We start from the raw sequence: 25,162 nt of genomic DNA, 5'->3' as shown, positions 1-25,162 counted from the left end.
AGGGTGATTTGTAAATTGCTTTACAGAAGGCTGCAGTTTCGGCTCAATCCGACTGGGGGTCAGAATTTGCCTTATGTTTTCTTCCATTGTTGTTTGTCAAGGTGCACAAGCTGTTCAAAGAACCAGGTCACAATACTACATGTCAGTGCTTCTTGGCATGGATTGCTTAAAACCCTTGACTCGTTGAAGTGCCCTATGCTGTTGCTGTGGTTTTTCCACCACCAAAAATGGGAAAGTTTCCTTGTCTTCAGCCAAGATAAAATCATTGGTTGTTTTTCAACTGGTGCCCTTCACTTCTTCACTCAACAAAATCAGATTTAAATTGTGTTAACAAAAAGAGAGGTAAGATAAACAAAGAGAATTGGCCTCCATTTGTCTTAAAATTTTCTAAATTCTCATTTCACAGGCCTAGTTGCTCAGTACAAAACAAATCTAAGTGAAAAGTAATTGTCTAAAAGAAATCAAGTGTCTAAAAGATTTCCAAAAGAGTAGGAATTATAACCAAAATGGAGACTTGGAAACAAATACCAAATACATAGATGCCCGATATTATCTAGATGATTATACACTGAATATATTTTATTTCATAAGGGTATTTTGGCAGGTAAAGCTTCCTAAGCCTAAAGTCAGGGCCTGGATCTTGACTCCCTGCCAGGAAACAGGGGTGGGGTAGGGGAGAGGGAATTCTCAGATTTAAGAACTTTTAAAAGGAATTTATTTATGGCCAGAGTGAGCAGTATGGCCACTTAAGGAAACAAGAGCCAGGCCTGTACAATATAAGGTGGGATGCCCTATATTTTGCTCCCCCATGGGGTGTAAAACGCAAACCCTTCCCATAACCTGTTCGGGGCTTTACAACCACACATAGGGAGGAATGTTCATGAGGAGGGAAAAACTCCCTTATAAGATGAACTTCCAAACCAAAATTAGAAGGACAGTGAGAAGGGACATCCCTGGTGGCGCAGTGGTTAAGAATCCGCTACCAATGCAGGGGACACGGGTTCGAGCCCTGGTCCGGGAAGATCCCACATGCTGAGGAGCAACTAAGCCCGTGCGCCACAACTACTGAGTCCACGCGCCTAGAACCCGTGCTCTGCAACAAGGGAAGCCACCGCAGTGAGAAGCCCGCGCACTGCAACCAAGAGCAGTCCCTGCTCGCCACAACCAGAGGAAAAAAAAAAAAAAAGACAGTGGGGAAGTCTGCCACCATAAGAGATAGTTGGCAAATGCAACAGAGAGAAGAATTCACACTCTCAAAAGTAGCAATAATGGAGCAATCTGAAAAGGACTTTTAACTAAGTAGTGTAGATTTCTCAAGGATAACCTTACCTACCCCATCCTTCCCTGCTTCCTACCTGACTCCCTGACAGAATGGATTTCTAAGAAGTAAGTCAGAGAAAAAGAACAAACCGGAAGCTATTCTGTTGTTTTGTTTTGATAGCTGCTCTCAAATGTAGAGCCAAATGACCTAGCAGAGAAGAATAATTAGAATATTAATCAATTTTATCCTATTTAATAATGAATTATTTTCTACAAGCTTAATTAATTTTTTTTTTTTTTTTTTTTTTTTTTTTTTTTTTTTGCGGTACGCGGGCCTCTCACTGTCGTGGCCTCTCCCGTCGCGGAGCACAGGCTCTGGACGCGCAGGCTCAGTGGCCATGGCTCACGGGCCCAGCTGCTCCACGGCATGTGGGATCCTCCCGGACCGGGGCACCAACCCGTGTCCCCTGCGTCGGCAGGAGGACTCTCAACCATTGTGCCACCAGTGAAGCTCCCAAGCTTAATTAATTTTAAGTAATTCCTTGTTTTTTGGACTTAAATCTCTGTTGTTTGTTTATTTTTTTCATTGGAGTAAAATTGCTTTACAGTGTTGTGTTAGTTTCTGCTGTACAATGAAGTGAATCAGCTATGTGTATACCTATATCCCCTTCCTCTTGGACCTCCCTCCCACTCCCCCCATCCCACCCATCTAGGTGGTCACAGAGCACTGAGCTGAGCTCCCTGTGCTATACCACAGGTTCCCAGTAGCTATCTATTTTACACATAGTAGTGTATTTATGTCAAACCTAATCTCCCAGTTTTTCTCACCCTCCCCTCCCCCCGCTGTGTCCACATGCCTGTTCTCTTCATCTACATCTCTATTCCTGCCCTACAAATAGGTTCATCTGTACGATTTTTGTAGATTCCACATATATGCATTAATATAGGGTATTTGTTTTTCTCTTTCTGGCTTACTTCACCCTGTGTGACATACTCTAGGTTCATCCACATCTCTACACATGACCCAATTTCATTCCTTTTTATGGCTGAGTAATATTCCATTGTATATACATACCACATCTTCTTCATCCATTCATCTATCGTTGGACAATTTAGGTTTAAATTTTATTCTATTTAATAATGAATTATTCTCCCAAAGATTAATTAATTTTAAGTAATGCCTTAGGTATTTTATAAATGTATTGACTTAAATTTTCACCCAGGTGTGAAATGCAGAACTCAGAGTGTTTCAATTTTAGTAAAGTGATACATTTTCTATATTCATTCTGCAGTGGAATTGCAGAGTCCTAATCCCTGGACTGCCAGGGAAGTCCCAGGAAAGCTCTTTTTTAAAGCAGAATGTCATCTAGTGTATGTAGAAGAAATGATGGAGATTTGCCATTTTGCAACATTGGAGAAGTGGTTGCTTCAGGCAGGAGTCTTCAATGGATCCTAAGGCTGGGAGGTGGAGGTTTGATGAGCATCAAAATATTGGTGTAATTTTGGAATACCTCCTCACAAAATGCTAATCAGTTGCAAGGGGGAAAATGCTAAATACAAAGTAGAGAAGCCAGGCAGACGCCAGCATGAGCCGTGATTAGAGTTATCATGGTCATTGGTCAGTGTTGAGATGAGTTCACATCACATCACACAGCTCCTGATTTGACACACTTTGAAGGTACCACAGAGCGTTTCAGTGTTGTTCCTGCTGAGAATACAGACCTAAATCAGGTCATGAGGAAACATCCGATGAATCCAGGTTGAGAGTCATCCTATAAGATGTAAGGTCTGATCTCTTTAAAGCTGTCAAGGATTTGAAAGATAGGGAAAGACTGAAGAAGTGTTCTAAATTGAAGGAGTCTAAAGAAGCATGACAATTAATTGCACCATTTATTCCTGGGTAAGGTCCTGGACCAAAAGATAAAGAGACATTACTGAGAAAGTTAGCAAGTTTTGAATGGGACCTGAATTGCGTAGTGATGATGTGCCAGGGTTGATTTCCTTATTCGGAGGATTTTGTGCTGGTTATTAAGAAAGTGTTCTTGTTTGGGGAAATACACACTGGAATGTTTAAGGGTAGCATGTCTACCCATTAGATAGCATGTCTGTAGTTGCTCTCAAAAGGTTCAGAAAAAGACTAATGATAATAGGTAAATATAAATTATAGATAATACTATATATATATTACATTATCTTTATTATATAAGAAAGAACAGGAACTAAGCAAATGCAATAAAATATTAACAGTGGAGGGGTCTGTGCGAAGGTGAAAGAGTTCTTCGTACTTTTCTGGCTACTTTTGTATAAGTTTGAAATTATTTCAAAATAAATTATTTTTTAAATTACTTTTCAAATGAATTATTTTCTAAAAGCAAGAAAAAATTCTAAATGTGGCCTTGGAGGCAAAAATAAGCAATGAGCACAGACAAAGGGTCAGAGTTTTGCACAGCGATTGAGCCCTTAGGTAGCTACTTTTTTCTGATCAGTAGTCATTGTAAGTCAGGATAAATAATAAGAAATACAGCACAACAGCTTCCCAATCTACATCATGTCAAGGTTCAAGTCCCTCCTTTGGTTATTCACCAACACTACCATTCATGGGTCATCACCCAATTAATCTTTAACCGAGTCTCATGAGTAGGGACAGAGCTAGGTCCGGGGGATTTATAAAAGTGTAAGATGTGGTCCCCGACCCCCAGGAACGTGATTACAGGGAGAAACGGGATATATGTCAGTGATACTCCGCAACAATGCTCAAGCTTAATGTTGAAGAAACAGAACAGACAGTTAATGCTCACAAGCTTCACACAAGGAAAGGATCACCCGTGAGGAGAGTGGTCAAGAAAGCATTGGGAAAGTGGTTTGGATTCATACACTCTTCGGAGAAATAATAGGCTTCATCTACCCTGGCTGGCTTTCAGTGTCTCCTGACACACCCTCTCTGATGGAGCCCACCTCCACTTGAATACTTCTAGAAATGGTGGTGCATGTTCTCCTGAGGCAGCCCACTTTCCTGTTGATAAGATCAGATTATTTGGAAAGTTCTCTTTTATGTAGAGCCAAACTGTGCCTCTTTGTTACTGTACTGTTGCCTTCTACTTCGGGACAACACAAAATAAGCTCAATTCATCTTCTGCCTATAAACCCTTCATATATTTGCAGACCCGTCTCATGTCTCCTCTCATTTCTCTTACTCCTGTCAAACATTTTCATTCATTTTAACTGTTATAGATTTATTAGCTCTGTCACTAACCTAGGTGGACTAATCAGTCAGTGAATCCAAAGGATGTTCCTAGTAAACTGTGGTCTCGTTAATGAAGAATATAATGGGATTTTTACCTCTCTAAGATGGAATACCACATGCAGCCTAAGATTGCATTCGCTTTCTTTGGCAGCGGCATGGACCGTGTTGAGACTGAAATGCTCAAGTCTTTTCCATGTGAACTGCCAACCCAGTTTTTCCCCAGCCTGAACCTATGTAGTTGATTTTATAAGTGTAGCTTTTTGCTTTACCCCTACTAGATCTCATCCTAAACTAAAGAACTGGTCCAGCTTGAAATCACTGGGAATTTTGAGTCTCATCTCACGTGTAGGGTATCCCTTTTTTATGTGTGTTTTATGCAAAATCGATGAAAAATAGTACATCCAGCACTGGTTTTGTTTTTATTGAAAAAAATATGACCAACCAGAGAGAGCTTAAATTCATCCCTAGAGATTCTCCCTCCAGGTTGATTGTGATCATTAATCAACTGTCTTTGTTGTGGCCTTTAACGACTATTAAAAATAGTTCTCTATCCAATCTCCCTTAGTGTCATTTGAGGTGAGTTGACTGTCAGCTCTTTCACTAACTCTTATTTTTGAAGGATCCCATTTTTTAAAGTTTCCCTACAAAATTTAATATAAAAAAGAAGACACAACCTGACTGCAAGGCATCATCAAAACCATTATGGTTAAGAAATTCACTAACAAAAGGAGATGTATACCTCCCATGAATGAAGATGACTAAAACACACATTTTAAACACTTTCCTTGATAAGCACCGAGTGAATATCTTGGCACTGTGAGGAAAAGGTAAAGAAATTATAAATTGAAATGGAAGGGTTGGTGTAATAAAAGGCAAACAATATCAAAATGGAATTCTTATGCCATAAACTACAGGCACTTGTTGTTACAGATAATAAAAGCCTGAAATCAGAAAGCTTTTCTTCCAACAGTGAAAGTCAGAATATAATATGACTTGAGTAATATGTTATAATTTATGCATCTAATTGGCTTTTTTTTTCATGCTCCTCAGAATTGATCAATGTTAACATCTTGGAATATGTGCAGCCAGATTTATTTTAAGAAAAAAAATTGTTTTTACAAAAGTATACATGTTCTCCTTAAGCAATTTGAGCAAAGCAGAAAACATAAAAATGAAAATTAAACATTAAATTTTAGCTAAAATTAATAGGAAAAGAAAGTACAGTGAACACAAAGTGTTTCTTCAATATGAGAGATAATTTTCTTTAAAAAAAAACTTCTAAATTTAAGAGATTACAAAAACATTAAGATGTTAGAATCCACATTTTTATTACATGCTTTAAATGTATGTGAGGTGTTTTTTTTACTTTTTTTAATTGAAGTATAGTTGATTTACAATGTTGTGCCAGTCTCTGCTGTACAGCAAAGTGACGCAGTTATACACATACATTTTTAAATATTCTTTTCCATTATAGTTTATCCCAGGAGATTAGTTATAGTGTCCTGTGCTATACAGTAGGACCTTGTTGTTTATCCATTCTACATGTAATAGTTTGCATCTACCACCCCCAAATTCCCACTCCATCCCTCTCCCTCCCCACTGCCCCTTGGCAACCACAAGTCTGTTCTCTATGTCCATGATTCTGTTTCTGTTTTGTAGATAGGTTCATTTGTGCCATATTTTAGATTCCACATATAAGTGATAACATGTGGTATTTGTCTTTCTCTTTCTGACTTACTTCATGTAGTAGGATAAATACACTGCACCTTCTTTTTCCACTCATGTCGATGAAGTGGAAATCGTGCTGCTATGAATATAGGGGTGCATGTATCTTTCTGAATTATAGTTTTGTCCGTGTATATGCCCAGGAGTAAGATTGTTGGATCATTTGGTATTTCTATTTTTAGTTTCCTGAGGAACCTGCATACTGCTCTCCATAGTGGCTGCATCAACTTACATTCCCCCCAACAGTGTAGGAGGGTTCCCTTTTCTCCACACTCTCTCCAGCATTTGTTATTTCTAGATTTTTTTTTCTTTAGATGTTGGGGGTAGGAGTTTATTAATTAATTTATTTATTTTTGCTGTGTTGGGTCGTCGTTTCTGTGCAAGGGCTTTCTCTAGTTGTGGCAAGCAGGGGCCACTCTTCATCGCGGTGCACGGGTCTCTCACTATCGAGGCCTCTCTCGAGGCCTCTCTTGTTGCAGAGCACAGGCTCCAGACGCGCAGGCTCAGTAGTTGTGGCTCACGGGCCTAGTTGCTCCGTGGCATGTGGGATCCTCCCAGACCAGGGCTCGAACCTGTGTCCCCTGCATTAGCAGGCAGATTCTCAACCACTGTGCCACCAGGGAAGCCCCTAGATTTTTTAATGATGGCCATTCTGACTGGTGTGAGGTGATACCTCATTGTAGTTTTGATTTGCATTTCTCTAATAATTAGTGATGCTGAGCATCTTTTCATGTGCCTCTGGCCATCTGTTATTCTTCTTTGGAGAAATGTCTGTTAAGGTCTTATGCCCATTTTTCAATCAGGTTGTTTGTTTTTCTGTTGTTGAGTTGTATGAGATATTTGTATATTTTGGAGATTAAGTCCTTTCGGTCACGTCATTTGCAAATATTTTCTCCCATTCTGTAGGTTTTTTCATGGGTTTTGTTTTTTGTTTTTTGCTTTGTTTTGATTTTGTTTTTTATGGTTTCCTTTGCTGTGCAAAAGCTTATAAGTTTGACTAGGTCCCATTTGTTTATTTTTGGTTTTGTTTCTATTGCCTTAGGAGACTGACCTAAGAAAACATTGGTACAATTTATGTCAGAGAATGTTTTGCCTATGCTCTCTTCTAGGAGTTTTATGGTGTCATGTCTTATGTTTAAGTCTTTAAGCCATTTTGAGTTTATTTTTGTGCATGGTGTGAGGGCGTGGTCTAACTTCATTGATTTACATGCAGCTGTTCAACTCTTCCAGCACCACTTGTGGAAGAGGCTGTCTTTTCCCCATTTTATAGTCTTGCCTCCTTTGTCGAAGATTAATTGACCATAGGTGTGTGGGTTTATTTCTGAGCTCTCTATTCTGTTCCATTGATCTATATGTATGTTTTTATACCAATAACACACTGTTTTGATTACTGTAGCTTTGTAGTATTGTCTGAAGTTTGAGAGAGTTGTGCCTCCTGCTTTATTCTTTTCCTCGGGATTGCTTTGGCAATTCTGGGTCTTTTGTGGTTCCATATAAATTTTTGGATTACTTGTTCTAGTTCTGTGCAGAATGTCATGGGTAATTTGATAGAGATCACATTAAATCTGTAGATTGCTTTGGGTAGTATTGCCATTTTAACAAAATTAATTCTTCCAATCCAAAAGCATGGGATATCTTTCCATTTCTTTGAATCCTCTTTAATTTCATTCATTAATGTTTTATAGTTCTCAGCATATATAGTACTCAGTTTCACATCCTTGGTCAGGTTTATTCTTAGGCATTTTTTTGGTATGATTTTAAAAGGTATTGTTTTTTACATTCCCTTTCTGATATTTCATTGTTAGTCTAAGAAATTATGCATCTAATTGTTGACCTAATCATTAACAGAGTGGTTAATAATTAAATCTCCCTTCCATGGTTGTTTTGACCTTTAGAACAAAGCATAGTTTACTTTCTGACCTCTCTATATTATAGAAAACACTATAAAGCATAAAAGATTTTTTTTTTAACTCTAGAAGAGTTAAATGCTTGGTAAATATATATATATATATATATATATATATATTTATATTTATATTTTGAGCATCAATCTTCTGGAGTTCTGAATTTATCATTCTCCGTGGGATGAACCAACCACAAGCTAGAAAGTTTAGGAGTGTTGTTGGTCCTATTTATTGTTGCTGTTTAATTACATCCAAACCCAGACATCAATTCACATCTTGAGTTCTAATTGCCTTTGAGAGTTCTGTGCACAGAACAATAGCTGTAGTGACTCTTCAGAACAGAAGTCGTAAACATAGGTTCTTCCTGATCTTAATGAATTAAAACCAAAGGAGGGGAGACAGTTTTGTTTTAAAGAAGCCATCTCTTTATTTGTGTACAGTGTTTGTATTCAAATTTCAAGAAATTCATCAAGTATAAAGCATCAGAATTCATAACACAGAAAACAGGAGTACTGAACAAGCATACAATTTGAGAAAACCAAGTAGGTAATGAAGTTTTGAACCTCTTTAGTTTAATCTTCTCTAGTCCCAAGGAGACGTCTCTGGTGTGTGTACAGTGTTTGACTTCCTTTGCATTGATTCTTGGTACTTCAGGGCTCAAAATGTGAATTGGTGACAAGTGCTAAGGTAATGAATTAGCAGCTGTCAGCACAGCAACTGTACCAACATAATCCTTGATTTAGAGCACTTCTCTGGTCGTTAGTTAACAGGCAGCTGAGTTCACCAGTAATAAGATCTGTCCCAGATAGCTATATGTGCATAAAGGGATGAACATTTCTTTAGGAAACAAATGTCAATTTAAAATGTCAGCCAGAATTGTATATGACTCTAGGCTTTAGGGTAGGTGCCAACTGCAAGACATTTTTAAGGACTTGAACCTGGACATTTGACTCTGCACTCATCAGTGTGATGTGTGAGCTTATAGCTAGCGCCAGCATTTTAGGCGTAAAATCAACACTGCTTTTTACCTGTCTAGGGCGGTAACTTGATTATTCTTGCAGTGAAGCCCTCTGAAACCATCTTCACCCCATGGCCTTCTTTGGATTTCTTCTACATTTACATATCCTCAGCTGACTACACATCATCAAGAGTGCAAATTGCTATATTATGTCCTTAGCCTTGTTGCATGGATGATTTGTGAACGAATATCATGTTTTCAGCTAAATGAAGGGAGTCAGCTTAGCACAATAGATAATTCCTCAACCACCCTTAGGTATCAGTTTCCCTCATCTGTTAAATAGGGCCGATAATACTATGTATTTGTTGAGAATAAATGAAACAATCTTTGTCAAGCGTGTAACATGGTATCTAGAATGTGAGGGGCTCAATTAGTTTTTACAAATAAGTTTTATATCTTTCTTGGTACTAGGGCACTGTTATCCTTATAACACCTAATGAGTGCCTGGTAGATAGATCAACAAATGAATGAAGGTACATTAAAATGAAAAGCTAAATTGTGAAATCAGTGGACAGCTATTTAAAATAGAATAAGGTGACATCTTGCTAAATACAAACCATAGACATATATCATTTTGCCCAGGAATTATATGTTCCAATCTTCATTTTATAGGTGAAAATTTAAATTAAAAAATGATAAATGACATGTTAAGTCAAATGGAGCTATTCCTAGATTTTCTGCTTAGCATTATTCTAAGGTGATTTGCTCTCAACTCCTTCGCTCATTTTAAAAAATCTCAGTCTGTATCTTTTCCTGTGGGTCAGTTAACCAGTGGAGTATATTTTGATCATGTGACTTGCAAAAAAGCCTCAGGTTTTGTGGGTTTTTTTTGTTTTTTTGGTTTTTTTTAACATCTTTATTGGAGTATAACTGTTTTACAATGGTGTGTTAGTTTCTGCTTTACAACAAAGTGAATCAGTTATACATATACATATGTTCCCATATCTCTTCCCTCCCACCCTCCCTATCCCACCCCTCTAGGTGGTCACAAAGCACAGAGCTGATCTCCCTGTGCTATGCAGCCGCTTCCCACTAGCTATCTATTTTACATTTGGTAGTGTATATATGTCCATGCCACTCTCTCACTTCATCCCAGCTTACCCTTCCCCCTCCCCATATCCTCAGGTCCATGCTCTAGTAGGTCTGTGTTTTATTCCCGTCCTACCACTAATCTCCTCATGACATTTTTTTTTCTTAGATTCCATATATATGTGTTAGCATACGGTATTTGTTTTTCTCCTTCTGGCTTACTTCACTCTGTATGACAGACTCCAGGTCCATCCACCTCACTGCAAATAACTCAATTTCATTCCTTTTATGGCTGAGTAATATTCCATTGTATATATGTGCCACATCTTCTTTATCCATTCATCTGTTGATGGACACTTAGGTTGCTTCCATGTCCTGGCTATAAGCCTCAGGTTTTGAAACAAACAGTTTTGTCTCCCATTACCTCTTAGCTAGAAGTACCTGTTTTTCAGTTCTCATTTCATGGACATCATTCGTTCAGCAGTGACTAAAAGCACACCAGTCCACTCATCATGAGCTTTACCTACTTTCAGAAGACAGCAAAAGTATGTCCCTCCACTAGATTATAATCTATTTATGGACACAGACTTTCCTTTTTTAATGACCTGAGATGTTTGCTTTCCACAGTTGGATAAAAGGGTAGAAAAACTGTTTTACATACTATCTTTAAAAAGGAAATTTTAGTGGGTGGGTTGTTGGAAAAAAAGACCAATCAAAAGTCTTCTATGAGACTCCATTACAAAATTCTCAGCTGAGATTTTAATCTAAGAGCTACATTCTGTAAATGTTTATGTGACACAGAGCGTGTGAAACACAATCCTGTGAATGTTGAAGGGGATTAACCATTGTTCTTATATTGTTTTTGTTTGCTTTTGATTTGTCTTCTTTATTATGGTTTGTTTGGTTGGTTTTGTTTGACTTGGTTTAGTACAGAGAAATTTCTGGAATATGGCTGAATTCATAATTTTATTCTTTAGGCCCTTATATGACCTTTTCATTTAACTCAAATTGCTTTTCACCATTTTATTCTCTGACACCATTTATGAAAGCCTATTTCAGTGAGAAATAAGAGACTACCTATGTGTGAATGTAGTTTTAGAGTTTAGAAACTCTCTTGGCTAAGCAAGTCCTTTCTGTTCCCAATTAAAACTGTAAGGTAAAGGGTGAATTTTAAAATGAATTAGTAGTCCTTATTTTAAAGAAGTAATATACAAGTAAAGTCAGACAGAGAAAGACAAATATTATTATATCATTGATATGTGGAATCTAAAAAAATGATACAAATGAACTTATTTACAAAGCAGAAAGACTCAGAGACATAGAAAACAATCTTATGGTTACCGAAGGGGAAGGCGGGAGCTACATTAGGAGTTTGGGAGGAACTGATACACACTACTGTATATAAAATAAACAAGGACCTACTGTATAGCACAGGGAACTATATTCTATATCTTGTAATAACCTATAGTGGAAAAGAATCTGAAAAAGAATGTACACATATGTATAACTGAATCACTGCTGTACAGCAGAAACGAACACATTGTAAATCAACTATTGTTCAATAAAAAAAAGTTATATGTACATTCAATTTTGTCAGTGACGTTCATTACAGCATTATTTATAATTATAATAAAATTTGCTAAAATGTTTACTACTTTCAAAGTGATTGAAACTATTAACAGCATATTATGCAGATTATAAAAATATGTGGATATAGGTATAAGCCTATATTAAGTAGAGATGAAAGGAAAATCACATGTGTAGCATGCTTACAATAATGCAAAACAAGACAACTGAAAAACTGTGAATCCAAAAGACGGGAGGAAATTATACTAAAATGAAAATAGGGGCTTTATCTGGACAGTCAGAAACTAAGTAGGATTTTGTTTTGTTTTGTTTTGGTCCCTTCTTTCAAATTCCCTGAATTTTCTAAATTCCCTATACTAAACATGTATCACTTTTATAATAGAATACAACCCCAACAAACTTCACATTAACATGAATTTTCCTGTTTGCACTCAGCTGCAGTATGGCTTTCTAGTGAAACTGGGGAGATCTAAAAACCTTTTTGAAGAGATAATTGCAGAGCAGTCTGCCAGAAGTAGGCCCTTCTATAAGTGTCTTAAGAGAGCTAACCCCAGTGTTCCCCAGCTAAGTTCTGCTTTTCTGTGAAGGTTCACATAATAAGTGTTTTCATCTTTTCATATTAAAAATGACCTCCTCGCCCGACTCGAAGCTTCCCAGATGACTAAGGTTTGCCGGGCACAGACTAAGACAAAATAAAGCCAGACTCCTTAGTATTTCATCCTGCACTTGGATTCTCCATTTTATTTCCACACCAGCTCACAGGCTTTGTTGTTTTGCTTTGTTTTCACTCTCCAGATCCAACAAGGGTAATGGTACCCCCTTCCAGTATGGATGTCACTGTTGGAGAAAGTATCGTTCTGCCATGCCAGGTAACCCACGATCACTCGCTAAACATCGTGTTTACTTGGTCATTTAATGGACACCTGATAGACTTTGACAAAGACGGGGACCACTTTGAAAGAGTCGGAGGGGTAAGTATTAATATCAAACTATCCACAGGAAATGCAGTCAACAACTAAAGGTCTCAAAACTGACTCAAACGAGTTGTTTAGACTAACTTTTGTTCAGACACCTTATTTCCAAAAACTCTTGGTTAATATATGCTCCTTTTTGCGTGATGAATGCAGCCCTGCTCATTGAGCCACCTACAGGCCATGCCTTTTCTTAATCCTCATAATCCTTAACCCTATAGGTTAGTTATTCATTACTGTGTATGAATGAGAAAACTGAGGGTAATGGGAGATATATGGCTTGCCTGGCCCTCACTGCTACTAAATTGCAGAAATCAGCTTCAAACTTCAAATCCCAAGTTCTCTGCCCCATACTATACCATATGCCATTGAACCTGATGAAGAAAATAGCTTAATGACAGTTTACTCAGATGCTTTTAGGCTGCTGATTAAACACCCTTTGGCTCTTGTAGAAGACTTATCATTGTGAGGGCTCTCTTTCTTGAATCTGAAAGTCTGATCAGAGTATTTAATATCTCCAGATAATTTGAATTCTAATTATTGAATTTTCAAAATGCCTTACTTTCCATAAAATACACATAGTATCATTGAACTCTCACACCAAGAAGAGGTTAACTCTGGAAACAGTTTGAATCTATCACAATCATTCTCAAAAATAATTTTTCTGCCCTTGGGACTTCCCTGAAGCTCCAGTGGTTAAGACTTTACCATCCAATGCAGGGGGTGTGGGTTCAATCCCTGGTCAGGAAGCTAAGATCCCACATGCTTCACGGCCAAAAAAACCAAAACATAAAAAAAAAAAAACCCAGAAGCAATATTATAACAAATTCAATAAAGACTTTAAAAATGGTCCACATCCAAAAAAATCTTTAAAAAACAAAATTGTTCTGCCCTAACATAGCCCTACTCTCCTGAGTAATGAAGATTCAGGGGGGAGGGATAAATTGGGAGATTGGGATTGACATATACACACTACTATACATAAAGTAGATAACTGATAAGGACCTATTGAATAGCACAGGGGACTCTACTCAATACTCTGTAATGACCTGTATGGGAAGAGAATCTGAAAAAGAGTGGATATATGGGTGTATAACTGATTCACTTTGCTGTACACCTGAAACTAACACAACATTGTAAATCAACTATAGTCCAATAAAAATTTTTATAAAAACAGGTTCATTCTGGCTGCTATTATCATGGAGGGTCCAATCAAAGACAGCAGAATATAAGCCTGAGTCTGTGCTGAAAAGCCCTCCCATCCCTCTTGCTCACACAGGAATCTGATTTACTCACCTCATCTCACCCCCATCCCTTATGTTGGGAATAAATGGACTAAGGCTGACAAATTATCCGTATGATAATGTGGAGGGCCTATGTTCCTCTCAAAGATAGTGCTGTTCCTCTTATTTACATTCTTGCTGCCTTTCTCAAACAGTACCTCTCCACTGAATTATAGAATATCAGAAATGATTTGAGTATTTTCTCAACTCTCCCAAGGATCGCATACAACTGGTACCATTTTAGATGCGTGAGACAGAAGTTAATTCGTTACATCAGTGGATGACTCGAGTCATTAGTAATTCTCTCTTGGAGTCCTGGTTGAGGAAGGCTGGATGAAATTGCCATTATTAACCATTCTGAACCACTTTGATACGGTTCAGCCTAATAACTTTGCCCAAGTGAGAGTGATATTAACTACTTCACAAAGGCACTGAGGATATTAAATACCTTCAGGTCTAGAAAACTACACAGCCCAATGCCTACCACAAAAGAAGTATGTGAGAAACATTAATGATTGTATTCATTGAAGGAAGGGTAACATTAATTCTAATAACATGAGCATATATACTGAGAAAACCTTCATAGATTAAGCAGAATATCTGTCTTCAGGCTAGAATAAATGTCTTAGGCATAAGAGATAATAAAAAATAAAAATATTATCTCTCAGAATGGCACAGGCACCAACCAATCAGAACAGATGCTTGGGCAGTCAAAATAGAAGTCCTGCCAATCAGACAGATACGCACTTCATGCTGGACGGGCTGCACGTCAGCCAGGGCTGAGGCACAGGTGGAGATACCCGTGATGGAGCCAAGCACTAGTGACCGCCTTTTGTCGAGACCTCTGTCCATGGAATCACTCTCATGAGCCTTTTGTATGGGAAGTGTTTGTCTCTTTTGTGATACCAGTACTAGCACCAATCAACCATTGCTGAGAAGTAACTGCAAAATGCAGGACAGCGCTACAAATTGTGAGAGCTAAGTGTATTAGCCACCAGGATCATTAGTGTCTATAGGGTTAGCGCTGGATAACAGAAGAGGTGAGGAAGCAATCCTGAGGTCAAGCCCGTTTCTCAGTTTCTACTTCCTGTGTCAGTATGGTACAGACGATGCTTGGGAGAGCCGACCTATTGCAGTGTTTGGAAGAGTTATTATTTCATTGTCCTCTGAGCGGCTGAGTGTTCGGTCAGGAACAGAGCAGACAACAGGGCTGTTTTGTTCTCTTTGGTAGGAACATAAATGTAGATCTCAGTGAACAGTTTGGTCTGTATGACTTTGAAGGGAAAGAGAAAGTTATTGGGGTCTCCTTCTGTGAGACTCATACCTCAATCCCGAATTTATTTTTTTCTTTGTTTCACTTTTACCTTAAAAACACAAATCTGGTCAAAATCTGCAAATAAGGAGAGCACGCTCCAAACCACACAGTCATAAAATTCTGTTAATGGAAATTAACAGAATTTAATTAATTAATTAAATTAATTTCAGTGCTCTGAAATCTGCTGGCTACAACTGGTTTCTCTGACCTTCAAGCCCTTGTTGAATAAAACAAATTATTGAGATAGTGTAGCCGTTTCCTTTAAACCACCATGACTTCTCTACTTTCCCTGCACATACCCCCTTGTGAGGCATATTTTTTGTTTAAGCCTCTGTTCAAAGTCCTAGCACATGAAATGTCTTACGTAAAGTAGTATTAATAATCATGATGATGATGATACCTTATATTTGCAAAGTGCCTCATCATTTATCAAGCACTTTCATATATATCAGCTCTTTAATCCTCAGAGAATCTCTGTGAAATATGGTAGCAATTATCCTATTTTACTAGCAATTATAAGACTTGATTAGTAAATAGTAGAATCTGGATGAGAACCCAAGTGTTATAAATGAAAAATAGATTTCAGGTTTAAAAAAAAAATCACAGGTCTCCTTGAATTAGATTTAATGTCTTTGACATAATTGTTTCACAAAGAAAACTGATGGTAGCCGCCCGTAATACTAGTTTAAATTTACTCTGTGCTTCACAGTTTTCAGGATTTCACATACACATACAATCTCATTTGATTCTCACAAGCTAGCACGGTAGGCAATGCATCCTTCTTTCACAGGTCAATAAACTAAGGCCCAGAGGCATTAAGAGACTCACAGGAAGTCACACAGCAGGGATCAGCTCCAGACAACTAAGTCCAAAAACTTCAGCTCTCTTGACGATATGCTTTTGCCTTTCTTCTAATCCTGTTTACAACTATTGGCAGTTGTGTGTCTTTCACTGCCGTGGGTAAATATGTAATATGCTGTACTGAAACCAAGGAGGGAAACTAAGTACACATTTAGAATGAGAATAAGATCTTTCCAGCTGATAGTACAGCAGTCTGGTAATGAGTGGGGACTGGAGCCTGAAACTGTGTGCGCTCACATTCTGGTTCTGCCACTGACCAGCTACGTGACTCTAGGCAAGACGAATAACCCCTTTGTGCTTGAGTTTCCTCATCTGTAAAGTAGGGATAATAAAAGTACCTACCTTGGGCTTCCCTGGTGGCACAGTGGTTGAGAGTCCGTCTGCCGACGCAAGGGACACGGGTTCGTGCCCCGGTCCGGGAGGATCCCACATGCCGCGGAGCGGCTGGGCCCGTGAGCCATGTTCGCTGAGCCTGCGCGTCCGGAGCCTGTGCTCCGCGAATGGAGAGGCCACAGCAGTGAGAGGCCCGCATACCGCAAAAAAAAAAAAAAAGTACCTACCTCACAGGACATGTCAATATTTGGTGTAATATATGCCTGCCAGATATTAAGTATCATTAAGTATTATCCAATATTATTGTCATTTAGAAGAATAACAATAGGGCCAAAATAACCTATGTTATCTTGTCATCCATCAAGGTTTAGAAATAAGCACAGCTTCCTGACTCTGAACCCTTGGGTGTTCGCTTGCTCAAGCAGCTCTTCTCCAAGCTTTTGATTAACAGAGCTCTGAAACCAAACTCCAAGGTGTAGCAGTGTTCTTCAGTTAAAATGCCAGCTTTGTGATGGCCTGTGGAGGCATCTCCTCACATTTATTAACAGTACTGTGCTGGTGAATGATGTAGAAATATTTCTAGGGCACATAGACATCCGTACCGGGATGTGATGAGTCCTATTCATCTGCTGATCAAACATATATTTGGCATTGGAAAACAAATTAGCACTGTTCCACACTAGGTGATGCAAGATTTCCTTGGAGAGTCTGGTCCTCATAATTCATTAAATCAAACCTGGGAGCAGTCAGAATGATGGCTATAAGACAGGGGTGTGCAGTAAAATACAGATGATTCCAAATGTGGGCTTGCCTCCCCTTTCCAAATAAAGAGTTCCCAAGTACTGCAGTGCCAGCGAATGCTGTAGGCTGAGGGCATAGCTGAAGAAACCCACAGGACTAGGTCAGCAGCTGCTTTATTACGTAAGTTTAAGTGCTTCCAACATGATGGCAAACTGCTCCAGAGACATGGAGAAGCCAGACACCTGAGGTCTTGTCCTAGGTGTGTTCTGAAGATGTTGCTGTTCTTATCTCTCAGGCAGGCTCACATATTTTTAATAGGCCATGGCTTGCATCACTAATGTTTTCATCAGCCGGTGTAAAATAAATCCATTAGTCACAGTGTCCTTCATGTGATAATGATATTTAGAGCTCATTAAAAAGTAATTGTAGCCACTTTCCCCTACTTTATCAGCAGGATTCAGCTGGTGATTTGATGATCCGAAACATCCAGCTGAAGCATGCTGGGAAATATGCCTGCATGGTCCAGACAAGTGTAGACAAGCTGTCTGCCGCTGCTGACCTGATTGTGAGAGGTATGGGAATTTTGGGTTTTGTTCTTAAAATATATTTGTGATATCTGGTCCTGCACAGAGTTCTAAAAACCTCAGTGGTTTAGAATTACAGGGGAAAAGACGACGGAAGGTAAACATTGTAAACAGTGGTTAAGAGTCTACAGAAGTTTTGTGTGCAGCTATTTCTCGTAGGAGATCAGAAAGTGCAGAGCAAATTCAGTTACTCTGTACTGAAAATAACTCCTATAAATGCTCCCAGTACTCTGATTTATAGTGTTGGAGTTCAACACCAGAATAACTGGAACAGAATAACTCTAGATTAAGAAAAGCAAATAGGGGCTTGCCTGGTGGCGCAGTGGTTGAGAGTCCACCTGCCGATGCAGGGGACACAGGTTCGTGGCCCGGTCCGGGAAGATCCCACATAACGCGGAGCAACTGAGCCTGCGCGTCCGGAGCCTGTGCTCTGCAATGGGAGGGGCCGCAACAGTGAGAGGCCCGCGAACCACAAAAAAAAAAAAAGAAAAGCAAATAGCTTAAAGAAGGGTCAAGCTTTGCCTTTTGCTGTTTCATCTGGGATCAACCAAATTACAGTAAGTCCCCTACGTACGAACCTTAAAGTTGCAAACTTTCAAAGACGCGAACTTGCGTTCCATCAACGTCAGGCGTGAGTGAAATTGCAGCTCGCCCTACATCTCCTGTTGTTGACAATCCTTCAGCTCTACCATCTCCCACCTCCTCTTCCTCCTCCAGTCAGTAACTCTTCTTGCCTGTTGACTTGATGCCAGCCCCTGTATGCCAGCTGTTATACTGCACTACTGTACTTTTCAAGGTATTGTACTGTAAGATTAAAAATGTTTTCTTTATTATTTATGTATTATTTGTGTGAAAAGTATTGTAAACCTATTACAGTACAGTACTATATAGCTGACTGTGTTAGTTGGGTACCTAGGCTAACTTTGTTGGACTTAGGAACAAATTGGACTTAACGAATGCGCCCTCGGAATGGAACTCATTTGCATGTAGGGGACTTACTGTAGTGAGTTAGGTCACTGATGTTAACAGTGGCTTAAGTAAAATCATCACCAGTTTTTCCCATTTTTTCCCCCTAAAGTTAATAGTTCTGTCCAGTTTCTAAAATATGGCTTTAGAAGGAAGTAGTTCCTGCCTGGGATATAATAAATAAGCAGGAAGTTGATGTCAAAACTGACATTGGTGAGATTCTCTCGCATATGACAGTCATGGCCTAACTTCATCCAAATGGCTGTGAATGACTTGGCTGAGCCTCACCAAACCGATGTTTAAAGGAACAGTAACTGGACTTTTAAGCACTATTTTTTAATTAAAGTTCAAGTCTTTGTGAACCAGTGTACATGCCAGAATCAAACTGATGCATGCTCAGGGGTTTGCTAAAGTTAAATGTAAAGCCAAATCAGAACATCCAAATAGGGCCTCCCTGGTGGCACAGTGGTTGAGAGTCCGCCTGCTGATGCAGGGGACACGGGTTCGTGCCCAAGTCCGGGAAGATCCCACATGCCGCGGAGCGGCTGGGCCCGTGAGCCATGGCTGCTGAGCCTGCGTGTCCGGAGCCTGTGCTCCGCAACGGGAGAGGCCACAACGGTGAGAGGCCCGCGTACCGCAAAAAAAAAAAAAAAAAAAAAAAAAGACAAAAAACAAAAACAAAAGAACATCCAAATAATCTCTTAGCCAGTGTCTCCTTCATTCGAACCCTAACTATTGGTGTTTAGGAATCTTTGGCCAGCAGAATTTTGAGTGCAAGCAAACAAATCCAGGGGGTATTAGATTTGGAGGCAGGATGAATCTGACTACACAGAGAATAAGATATTATTGGAAGCCACAAAAAATGTTACTATATCCTGTGTGCATAACATGAGGGGGGAGGTGTGTGGAAGTTAGCAACTCAAACTGATTGTCAAGAGAGGTTAAAGAAAAATAGCTTTTCCTTCGAGTCTGCTTTGGTTCCCCTTTAAATCGCCTTAAAAACGTTTTTATAATGGAAGGGATAAGGGCGAGAGAAGAGAAAGAATTTCCAACCTGGGTAGAGCTACCCATAGTATAACCTACAGGACCGGGTTTATTTCCATTTAAAAATATACCAGAGCTGGTCTGCTCTCCCACTGGGGACCAAAAGAATTCTGTTGTTGAAAATGTATCCTCTATTTCATTAGGATAATGTTCAGATCAGCAGTTTAAACACCAATAAATTAGACTAATAAATATTTTAATTAGTAATAGTTGAATTTCTTAAATGATATTGTATACTTCATTTCACAGAAAATAACATTAAATACCAAGTGGAATTTGCAAATGTGGTCTAAAAGAACATCTAGCCTGATCAGTTAATAAAGCCAATAAATTAATATGCCATTTTAAACCATAATCTTTTGTTTTACCTCCTCCTAGCTCTGCCCTTTCTGCTTTTCTGCATGTTGCAGAGGCAAGGCTGATATGCGTTTCACTGACCTGTAAGAGATTTTTGTATCTGAAACTAGTAAAGCTTGGAGTCTTGGCTCTGGCTTCCTTGATTCTCTGGTATCTGCTTTATTTATTCTAGAGCACTCAAACAACAGCTAGAAAGGCCACCCTTCCCTGAGAAAGAAACAGGGATGCAGGTGTAACACCTGCATTCCCTCTGCTTTTGCCTGTGACACAAACTGTTTGAGCCCCAGACCATGTTAACACTTGGCTCAGAGGATAAACATTTGCTCATTTTGTCATTTTGAAAGAGAGAGACCCAGCTTCCCCAAAACAAAGGTGGTAAACATTCTGTAGGGTGTAGCATATCTACACTTAGGTGGGGCTGGTAGCAGGGACATAACAAACAGCAAACCGTGCTGTGAAAGTACCATCGTACTCCCAGTGGCCAAGTTCATGCCACCCCTTCATGTCCTTCTTCCTAGTTGCCTACAGTGGGCTCAGGTCTTCCTCTGTCAATTAAATTCATTGAGCAATGTGGAGAGGAACACTTTTCTCCTTGTGGTACTTTGATTCTAAAGGCCGTAGAAGGAGCATCTGTTTTAAAAAAGGATGGGAATGCTAGGATGAGAAAGATGGTGAGAAAAAAAAAAAAGATTATATTGTCTTGTGGACTTTTCTCTGGTTAATAAGAGTCCTGAAGACCAGAGGTTACCTCAGTCCTATCTAGGTGGCATTAGACTGACATGCTGAAATGCCACTGTGGAAAATTAATCAGTGCCAGCATACAGACTTGCAGACCTTTGATTCAGGAGTAGGAGGGAGAAGATAAATTTAGTCTCATCTGTGGGTCTATAAGAAATGATTTTTAAAAAAGGAAAGAGAAATTTAGGGCATCACTTAAAGGGTACAGAATTAAGTCCCAGAACAAAGTGTTACTTCCAGAAATTGCCATTAACTTCTCAGCACTCTGTGAAAGGTCTCTTTCTTCCCTGCCCCTGCGCCATGGCCCCGTAGTATTTTGGAAGAACATGTGATTGCTGTCCCGGGCCTCAGCACATCCCTCCCAGGAAGATCTCCTTACTCCTGTCTGATGGACACAAGTCGTGTCGTTATATGTCCCTCACACTCACCTTCTCTGCCCAGGTGGTCACTTGTTAGAAGTGCCTTTAACCGCCTGCTAAGAGCGTTTTGTGTTGGAATCAAGGACAGCTTTGAGTCTTTGCTCTGGCTCTGCTGTTTTTTTGTGTTTGCTTACCAACAACTTTCCAGCCCTCTGTTTCTTTGTGATTTACAAGCCTTCATTTAAAACTGATTTCCTCCCGTTTCAATGGTCTAAGTACAATGGCAGAAACAATGCACATCCAGAACAGAAGGAGGAAAATACAGGTATGAAACTTACAGAAAATGCCAATGTGGTCTTTCGACTCCAACTGGATTTTGAAATCGCTTTGAAGAAGGTGCAGTCTTGGGGCTCTTGCACACAAGCCACTTTCACAGCAGTTCCCTGGCACACAAGCGTGTGCTGGCATTTTATGTGGACATTCCAATGCAGCTGGAATGTACAGAGCAGCACTGAGACCCCCAAAGTTCTAAAGTCATTTTCTCTCACATCATCAGGGCTAGAAATGACCATTTCCAGAAGGCTCCAATCTTCACTTACCACTACTGTATCCCCAGATAACAGTGTCCAACCCGTAGTAGGAAATTGTAATATATGATGGATGGATTAATGAATTTGGGCCCTGGTGGTACCCCAATATTCTCTCTTGACATCTAGAACAAATATTCTATTGTAATTCTTTGTATACCCACTGCTTTTTCCTATTATATTGTGAAGCCATGGAAGGAAGGGGCCGGGACATGTCTCGCTCATCTCTGTAGTTTCAGAGCCTAGAAGAAATCCAGGCTCCTAATAGCTATTCAAAAAGGAATTGATGGGCTTCCCTGGTGGCGCAGTGGTTGAGAGTCCGCCTGCCGATGCAGGGGACGTGGGTTCGTGCCCCGGTCCGGTAAGATCCCACATGCCGCGGAGCGGCTGGGCCCGTGAGCCGTGGCCGCTGAGCCTGAGCGTCCGGAGCCTGTGCTCCTCAACGGGAGAGGCCACAGCAGTGAGAGGCCCGCGTACCGCAAAAAAACAAAACAAACAAACAAAAAAACCACAAAAAGGAATTGACAAGTGATGAATCTGTGGGTGGATGAATCAACGGTTGAATAGGTCAGCGGCCCGTTCAGCAAAGGGGTCACATCCTTGGACATTTGAACGCTCTGCTCAGCTTCTGAGGGTCTTGCTCTTTCTCAGGTCCTCCAGGCCCCCCAGAGGCTGTGACCATAGATGAAATTACAGACACCACTGCTCAGCTTTCCTGGAGACCCGGGCCTGACAACCGCAGCCCCATCACCATGTATGTCATTCAAGCCAGGACTCCGTTCTCCGTGGGCTGGCAAGCAGTTAATACAGGTACCATGTTGGATGCCTGGAGCTGGTGTCTCACAGGGGCTTCTGAAACTCCGCAGAATGGACACAGCTCTGTGGCAGAGGCCGAGAGGCGTCTAGGTTCTCATTCAGACGTAGCTACAGATGAGACTTTATGGCAGTGTTTCCTATACCTCAACCAGTATACTGTTGTTTGATATTTTTCTTTCTACTGATTCATATTTGTTTGTTAATTTGTTCTAAGCAATAAGTCTGACATGATAGTAGGTCTGTTGTGTTATATTTTTGACACACATTTTAAAATACATTTGTTATAGAAATAAAATGCATCATCTATCCGTTCATTGCCTAAAATCATATGTGTACCACTAGTGGGGCACTTTGAAAAGCAGTGGATTACGTTACTGTTTATTCACAGTCTTTGTAAAGTTTGTACACTGCTTTCAAGAAACCCGTATCTAAGGGCTGCGTGGAGCCTCTTGCCTTGCTGCCCATTTTTTTAGGTGGATGTATTTGGGCATGAGGAGACCTGAGATTTTGTAAAATTAAAGAATACATGGGTTGGCCGTACCCTCCCTGCTGCTGTCTATACCTCCAAATTGACTCGTTTTGTTATTTTATTTAGGTTTCGTTTGAGGAAAATATGGACAAACAAGTAGTTATTGCAAGCAAGTTACACACTCTTCTAGTCTTTCCATTTCAGCTTATCTCACCTCTGAAATGGGTTTCTGTGTTTCCAGCTCAATCATTGACTTTCTTCTGAGTCACAGGAGTGATTTAGGAAGGAAGGAAAGGAAAAATCTGGAAGTTAAGGAGATAAGAATTCTAGTCGTGACTTTGCTCATCAGCAGATTTCTATACATCTTCATTTTCCCTCTTCTGTTGAGTGGGAATAATAAGAATTGTTATGACCCCATACAGAAATGATTGTGATACTTAAAAAAAATAAATTGCTGCAGAAACATAATGAAGGAAGGCAGTGGGATGAAGATGCCGATTCTGATGACGATAATAACGATGGTTTACCAAAGAAAACAGCAGGAATTGGTTAAGCCCTCACTCTGTGCCATATGTTCCGCTAAGTGCTTTTCTTGAGTGTTCTCAACTGCACTGTGAACAGATACTGTTATTAGCCTTATTTTATGGTGAGGAAACCAAGGCATCGAAAGGTGAAGCAACTTGCCCAAGGTCGTTTGGCTACTGAGCGTGGAGTTAGGGTTAGAATCCAGGTTGTCTGACTCCAGAACCCAGTTTCTTCACCTTTGGAGGGAAGGGCTATATAAGTGAGGCCCCAAGGAGGCTAGAAGCCACTGAAGCCTCGTCACAGGGGCCTCAGCTGTGTGTGTCACAGGGACGTCCCTCTGAGTCTCCTGGGCCCACTGGGAAATCTGCATAGTAATTAATTCAAAACCCAGAAGGTTGTGCAGTAAGTATAGACGCCAAGTCCAGAGCTCCATGGCTTGTGGCATCAAGCAGGGGGCCCTGTGCTCTGTGAAGGGAGGCCTTCCCCAGATCCTGCTGGATGAACACTATCACATTCTGCCTCTCTGACTCTTTTTCTCTTCTTCAGGGGCCATTCCGTTTATTTTTACAGATTCTTTCTTTCGATATGCTAATATAGTTCATTAACAGTAGTTATGTGGATTGATAACATTATTACTCCATCGTTATAATAAGTTACAGAGCTTGAGCCATGCAGTCAGACAAAGGTGCAAATCCAGTATGACCTTGGGCGAGTCACTTGACCTTTATGTGGTACATTTTCCTCATCTGTAAAAATGAAGAGAATAATTTCACCTTACTCATAGAATAGTTGTAAGAATTAAATAATATGCCCAGCCCGATACAGTAAATGCTGAAAAACATGCGAGGCGGGAACAATAGTGATTATGGTCAAGTAGCTCTGGGCTTTGAAGACTGTCTTTTGTGATGCCATATGCTGGTGTGTGATTTGAGTGTATTAGTCTGGCACAGAGAGGTCTGGGATTACCTCCCTGCAAGGGCTGTTTGTGCAGCTACCCTCAGACCTGCAGCAATGCCCCAGACACGGTAATGGTGATGATGGTGGATAGAAGTTCCTATCTTCCTAGCATGGAGTCCCATGAAACGTGCTCTCCTTTTGATGTCTTTCAGTCCCAGAACTCATTGATGGGAAGACATTCACAGCAACTGTGGTGGGTTTGAACCCTTGGGTCGAATATGAATTCCGCACAGTTGCAGCCAACGTGATTGGGATTGGGGAGCCCAGTGAGCCCTCTGAGAAGCGGAGGACAGAAGAGGCCCGTGAGTAGCACCAAGGATACAGGAGCTCCTGTTCCTTCGGGAAAGGCTTTGAATCTCCCCGCTCTTCAGCCCTAACGAGGCTCTATGCTAGCCCACCCTTCCCTGGAGTGACTGTAATCATCAGAAATCAGACCAATAGATGCTCAGCTTTACCACCAGGGAGTTTCATTATTTTGTTGGTGTTTTT

General features: G+C 40.1%; 1 protein-coding gene across 3 annotated transcripts in view; it reads left to right on the top strand.

The window, feature by feature from the left end:
• The window catches only part of CNTN4 (contactin 4), a 958,070-nt gene that overhangs the window by 914,357 nt on the left and 18,551 nt on the right, over nt 1-25,162 (top strand). For all 3 annotated transcript variants that reach the window (XM_067043593.1, XM_067043596.1, XM_067043595.1), the window contains 4 exons: nt 12,563-12,738; nt 17,723-17,843; nt 22,558-22,716; nt 24,826-24,975. In XM_067043593.1, the coding sequence (XP_066899694.1) occupies nt 12,563-12,738; nt 17,723-17,843; nt 22,558-22,716; nt 24,826-24,975 (606 nt within the window). The remainder of the gene's footprint in view (nt 1-12,562; nt 12,739-17,722; nt 17,844-22,557; nt 22,717-24,825; nt 24,976-25,162) is intronic.

Source organism: Kogia breviceps, chromosome 10 (genome assembly GCF_026419965.1).
Source record: "Kogia breviceps isolate mKogBre1 chromosome 10, mKogBre1 haplotype 1, whole genome shotgun sequence".
In the NCBI taxonomy this organism is placed as follows: Eukaryota; Metazoa; Chordata; class Mammalia; order Artiodactyla; family Physeteridae; genus Kogia; species Kogia breviceps.
Note: the sequence above shows the minus strand (reverse complement) of the source record. Positions and strands in the feature narration are given on the sequence as shown.